This window comes from Podospora anserina, chromosome 4, assembly GCF_000226545.1.
Source record: "Podospora anserina S mat+ genomic DNA chromosome 4, supercontig 4".
In the NCBI taxonomy this organism is placed as follows: Eukaryota; Fungi; Ascomycota; class Sordariomycetes; order Sordariales; family Podosporaceae; genus Podospora; species Podospora anserina.
This window is the reverse complement of record NW_001914850.1, coordinates 1,914,310-1,921,002: the sequence shown is the minus strand read 5'-3', so window position 1 is coordinate 1,921,002 and position 6,693 is coordinate 1,914,310. Positions and strand designations below refer to the sequence as shown.

The window sequence follows — 6,693 nt, the reverse complement described above, 5'->3', positions numbered from 1 at the left end:
CCCTTTAGAATATTCTTTATAAGGGATTCTTTATAATAGGGCTACTGTGGCCTAAGGCTTAATTAATAGATACTAAAACCTTTTAAAGTAGCTACAGGCTTACGTAGTAAGTTGCTACAATAGTGTGATTTATAGGGCACCTTTGCTACTAAAGGTTCTATAGATTTCTATAAGTCTATATTAGACCCACCTAAGCCCACTAAATACCCCAAAGTAGTATAGGGGCTTCCAGAGCCTATAGGACCCACAGTAGGCCTACGAAGGCTTATATATAGACCTCTCCTCTCTCCTGTAGAATAGTTTTCTTTTTTTCCTTAAGGGTAAAAACGCTTAAGGCTAAGGCTAAAGGCTAAGGCTAAAGGTAATAAAGGCAATTTTTATTCTTTATACCTTACTGTATTACAGTGCTTTACTCTCCTTCGGCACTGCCGTCGTATCCTCTCGCTTCCGCTTGCGCACTGCTGTATTTTACAGTAACCCTATATAGGTTCTATATTATAGGCCTATTAGGGCTCACTAGCTAACAATATTATATCGTGTAAGCCGGCTAGCGCGTCGGTTATAAAGAATTATAATTAGTACGTTATAAAACTTAATTGCGCGTCGAAGACTAAAGTTTGGGTCGTTTTTAATAGCTTCGAGGGCTAAAATAGTTCGAGATTCGGTTAGAAGTAAATTTATAGCGAATTGGTAGTAAAGTTAGTGAAAGAAGTCGGAAGGTTGCGCTGCGTTGGAAAGTGTTCGGCTCGCTTATCTATTCGGCTCGCTTATCACGCACGTTAATAGCTAGGTTTATAACATTAAAGTTATCGTTAGATCAGCCTTTAGACTTAACTTAGGGGGCCCCGAAATATAATTTTTGATAAATTAATCTTTTTAAAGTATTTATATCGGAATTAGTACTTATAGCCTCTTAATATTAAAGAATTATAGATCATTAGGAAGATTAATGCCATTTTACTTTATTTTTGAAGATATCGGGACGGAAATACCCCCGGAGGTTTTATAAGCTAATGGGATGAGCTAAATTATAGGTGCCGTAGGATGAGCCGAAGATCTGGGGCCGTGGGATAGGACAAACTGAGGGTTATTTTACCTTAGTTTATCTTATTAGCTATCCTGTTGTGGATTGCCGCCTTTCCAGAGGCTATCCTCTGGTTAGGTGTTACGTATCCTCAAGGGGAGATTTCGAAAGGAGCATATGCTTACCTGAATTCTGGCACTCTATCATGTGTGAGGAAGGTGTATGATTGTGATATTGGGCCGTCTGTCGCGGTCCTGGTGTCGGTGACGGGAGGTGTAGATTCGTATGTTAGGAAAGTAGATAGGTAAGGTAGATATTTATCATTTTTACCATCAAGAAATTCCAACCCGGACGTTGCAAATCCTTATCCACTTGTTCTATTCACTGTGTCTGAGTGAGTTAACAAGCCAGGTTCCACAATGGAGCTCAAGCTTTCATTTTCTAAGCAATGGTTATTTCCAGGGTAAACCAGATCAGCCAGCCAGGTGAATACAAAATTGGGAAGGTTGACAAGACTGTCGCATTGTTCGGATGAGGTTGTGGCATATTTCTCAATAATTATGTTTCCCCCTTAGCATTAAGCCCGTATATTCCAGATCTTTCGGCGCCTGAAACCATACCCCATAGCGGCAGTAGGCGTCAAACCGACTGGGGATTCTAAATGACAAGGTCGATCATGCTGAAGAATCCTGATAGCTTCGTGATTCAAGATCACTAGGTGCCGTTATGTGCTACGATCGTGGAAGTACTGCCCCAGTTCTCTGATAGAAAGCTGCAAGACTGACCGCCGTGTTGGCAACCCAAAGCTTCATTTTATCAATTGTCATTGTGGCAGCGGTTCCCCAAGCTCCCGCATATCCACCTCTCGTGTGACCCTTGTAACTTCATCCGGTGTAAGTTTAAGCGTGACTGAAACAAATAGTAGTCGGGCGGGATCTTCTTGTAATAGTTGCAGGATTGAACCTACCTTGGAGAACTAAGAAGCTGAGTTCACAATAGATCCGCAGAACCTTGTCGCCAGCACGGTGGGTGAGGCAGCGCCTTTGGGCGAAGGACCCAAAAACCTCGATCCCTTGCTGTTTCGTTGGCGGACCTCGCCAGGGCCTGTGACCGTTAAATTTGAGCAGAATCAAGGCATCTTCGATGGCCAGATTTACCATCTTCTTGCCGAGAGCGTCACAATCTTGGTCTGGCTCTGGGAAGGAAGATGGGAAATCCTCAACTGTTTAGAAAGCTGTTAGAGTCCATCTTGTTGGCAATAAGAGAAATTGTACACGAGAATATGACTGAGTAATAAACAGAAGGAAAGGGAAAAAAGAAAAGGAAAAGGCCTCACTCTTCGACAGGGTGTCAAGAACGTCTTGACGTTTGAGGGATTCGTAGCGAATGCGTCTGGCGTTCCAGCGGTTCCAAACCACCGGCTCCAATGAGTACTCATTCAGATTGAACTCGCGCGAATGTTCTAGCGTCAGTCCGCGGACGAACGGGTGTTCCAAGAGATCCTCGTCATCGTGTATCATTGCGAGGTATCCAGCTGAGAATAGTAAGGTACTGTGATGTGCCGAATGCCCAAGTACCTGGCACATGATTTTGATGGTTCTGATGGCGAGAAAGGCGGATTGTTTGTGGAAGAACGTGAGATGAGCCACTCAATATATGAAGATCTGACAAAACGCTGGGAGCAACCAGAGGCTGTGGGCCTGACGAAAGGTGGGTATCTATACTTCACCCCATGATGTCCCTTGTCAGGGTGAAGCAATTCACCACAGAGGACTAATTCACTCTGCCGAGCAGCGAATATGTGTTCAACCACGTCCGCCCCTCTCAACCATCTCCAGCTCGACCTCCTAAGCAACCGAAAAACAAACACAACTATCAGTATCAGGTCGCATAACAGGTAGCCATAGTCTAGCGTGGTTCACGCTTGACAGACAAAGCTTGAAATGCAATGAAAAGAAGGCTGAACATCCGGTACACATAGAGCACGTAGAATAGTGGCTTTTGAGCTGTGGGTGGAACTATGATCTATCCACGGCCCCGAGTTCCACGTCGTTCATAAAGAGACACCAGGCTGGTTGTCGTATTTACAGGCTATCTTGGCTAACCAGAATTCCCTTCCACAAACGCCGGTCTGTTTATTGGCTGCCCGAGTTCCTGTGCGGCGACCTGTTGTACAAGCCTGTCAACCTCCTCGATCTCAAGATGGAGAATTGCTGCAATATAAATTAGCCGGCTGTAATGAATGACGTTTAGGGAGAGATAAATCTGGAGCCTACAAGGGATAATGACGAAGCTCATCTCATAATAAATACATAGCACCTTGTCGCCAGTTTGATCAGCAAGGCAGCGTGATTCGGCCCGGGATTCCACTACCTTGGTTCCCTGCCGCTTAGTCGGTATTCCCCCTTTATAGCCGTTCGTACTGAGGAGGAAAAGAGTATTCTTGACAACCGGATAGGTCATCTTTCGTCCAAGTTTTTCCCGCTCAGGTCCGGGTACTGGAAAGCTTGACGGAAAGGCCTCGACTGGTTGGGAGATCCAATTAGCTTTTATCCTTCCGGCACCAAGAGTTATGATTGTAAATTCCTACTTCTCTGAAGAGTGGCTAAAAGCCCTGGGACCAACCAGAGCGTGTGGGGCTGGAGAAAGGTGGGCATACCTCACCCCGCGACGCCTGAGCAATTCACCACTGGTAATTCTGGGGCAGCCAGGACCGCGATGAATCTGAGAGGTGAGTATTTGTGCGGGGACTTCGAAGATAGCTTTCCGAATGATGTAAGATGCTGAAGATAGAACTTACCAACCCAGATCGGAAATCAATACCACCCCAGAGCATGATACCACCATTCACCCGTTGCTACAGGTGCCAAACAATATGGAACATACGCCATCAGTCACACTGACTTCTTCGGCTGGCCATTGGTGCCAGGGTTATTTGAGCCAATATCCAACGCAGATATCACGAGTAGGTTTGATGGTGAAGAAGGGTCAATTGCACAATACAAACAGAACCTATATAGAGAGGATCCAAACCAAGATCTCAAAAAGCTCGATTCGCACCACCCGATGACTAGTTTGCATCATACCAATCGCCGTCCTCTTCCACCAACGCCCTTGGCAGTTCCCGTCCCAACACCACCATCTCGACCTGGTGACGAATATGGTCGATGGTCTTCACATCAAGACGTTGGACAACTAGACCGAGATGAGAAGTGTCAGCATCGAGCATAAAGGCCTAATATAGGTAACCATTGCGAGAACTAACCTTGCAGAGAAACAAGGCACACCGCGTAAAACCGCACCAAGACCTCCTGACCGGCTTTCGAGGCCCAACACCGGCGACGGGCAAAGTCTCGAGTTGCGAGGAAGTTACGGGCTGTCTGACGCAGGTTGTACGGATTTGGCTCATCGAGCTGCAGTGAAACAGCTTCGAGGGACAAGCTCCAAATGTGCTGTAAAGCCCGAGATAGCCAGCGTCGTCAGGAGGAAGGGTAGAGGGAAGGCTTTCAACTGTAGATAAAGATGAGAGTCAGTGCTGTGGCCTTCGAGTTATTTAGTATGAGATAAAAAGAGAACCAAGTTTCACTGTTGGCTTCAAGCCTCGCGACCTCGCGGCGGTGCTGTCTTTCAGTCTCACATTGTCAGCGGGCCTCCTGGTGGCTCTCGTGAGGGCACCTGCGGCGTCGAGCCATGACTTTCGGGACCGCTATACCCCAGTGGCAGGGGATATGTCACACCTCATTCAAGCAACGAAGACTTCTCTTAAGTGCGTGACTGGTCTGATCAAGCTACTCTGTAGAAGTTCAGTCATGTTCGAAGTCGACTGCGAGCTCATGGTATTACATAACAACCACAGGAAAACATGACCTGACTCCAACTCAAATCAAAATACTCTCCCCCTGATTCACCGCTAAAAACACCTTGTCCTCAACGCCTTCATCATGTTTGCCATCCCACCCTCTCCCAAACCCAACTCCCTGCCTCTCACATGCCCATTCCAAGCCGCCCAGAGTCTTCAACACTTCCTCTGGCTCGGTAGCAAACGTCCCCCAATGCAATCCCACCGCCACCGCTTTCCCTTTCCCGCCCTCAGTCATCTCCTTGAACACCCGTACAGCATCCCAAGGAGGCATATGGTTTGCCCCAGTCACACCTTGTGTATGCCTCGGCATAGGATTGCCCCAGTCCGGCATCCACGTTGTAAAGCTTCTCAAATAAGCAAACGATGCACCAACACTGATCGGCAAGAGTAGAAGATCTGGCGGGCCGATGTTATCGCTGATCTCTCTGAACGCTGGACATGGTGGGTAATCCTCTGGTTTTTCCTTTTCTGCTGGCGGTAGCGGATCACCCCTCTTCCAATCCGTCGGTGGCAAAGGTGGCCATGCAGGATCGGTGTGGAACTGATACCCGGTATCACCCCCAAAGAACACCCTATACAGCTCCTGCCCGTCTCCAGATTGGAGGTCCTCCACCATCCAACTAGCCCACAAACTCCCATTCGGTTCCCCAGACTTGCCGCTCCCTGATCTCCAACAGTTGTGCTGTGCGGGTGTGCACCAGACCTTCACACTCTCTTGCGTCAGTCCCGTCAACGCGACATTATCCCACCAATCCATCTCCACTACCCTCTCCTTCGGCAAACCCCACAAATCAACCATCATCTTTCCTATCCCCAACGGCACAAAAAACCTCACCCTGTCCTTGTTATTTTCCCAAATCCCCATGACAGACTCTTGATCAAGATGGTCATAGTGGTTATGACTAATCAATACTGCATCAATCCGAGGTAAATCCCCCACTTGACACGGCGGTTGGTACGTCCGAATCGGCCCAAAGTACTCGCTTGGGGAACACCGCTGGGAGAAAATGGGATCAAACACGACGCTAACACCAGATGAAAGCTGTAGCAGCATCGAGGCATGTCCCAACCAAGTAACCTTTGCCTTCTTCCCAACCGGACAAGGCGTAAAATCAGGCTTCTGCACCGTAAGCAGTCTTGCAGCCTTTGAGGCGGCAGACTCAGGGTTGGAGAGATCACTATAGCTCGGCTGTGATATCGGCGGGGTTTGTCTGGCGGGAAGAGCGTACGAAGCCGCGAGAGGGATGCAAGGATCTGTGTCAGGACCCCACTGAAAACTGGCGAGCATCTCCGACTTGGTGGGCTTGTGCCACGAGGGCCAGGGGTTTTGGAAGCCGATGATCTCGCGCTTTTGGTCGACTTGATTCTTTTTGTCGAGAGTTGAGATGTGGCCTTTGTGGGTGACCTCTTCCTGGGATGGGCCGCCGAAGGAGAGTGAGGGGAAGAATGAGGACCATGTTGAGCCGGGGCTTTTGGCCGGGTTGAGTATTGGGGCGAGGATGTGGTGTTTTGGCGGTTTTTCTAGCCCGGGGAGGCTGGTTATGGGGCTGATGTCGAGCATCTTATGTGAGCTATGATGTTAGCGTGGCGACGGGTTAAACGGTGAAGAGAGACTTGGAGTGAGTTGAGGTTGTGAAGTTTGAGCAGCATGAGATGACGTCAGCCGCAGTGGCTTGGCATCGCCGATAACCAATCCGGTCCTTATCTTTATCGCGATGCATGAATTTCAGCCACAAACTCCAACCTTGGTATTGCTCAGAGCTGTCACGGAGCAGACATTAATATAATAAGCCAGCTCGCAGAACGC

The 6,693-nt window shown here is 48.2% G+C and overlaps 1 protein-coding gene across 1 annotated transcript; it reads right to left on the bottom strand.

The window, feature by feature from the left end:
* Window positions 1–4,902: 4,902 nt before the first annotated feature.
* On the bottom strand, window positions 4,903–6,447 carry PODANS_4_5680 (uncharacterized protein; the record flags this gene model as incomplete). The annotated part of the gene is made up of 1 exon (XM_001906248.1): window positions 4,903–6,447. One exon carries the CDS (start codon window positions 6,445–6,447, stop codon window positions 4,903–4,905), a length of 1,545 nt encoding a protein of 514 aa, XP_001906283.1.
* Between the last annotated feature and the right edge of the window lie 246 nt (window positions 6,448–6,693).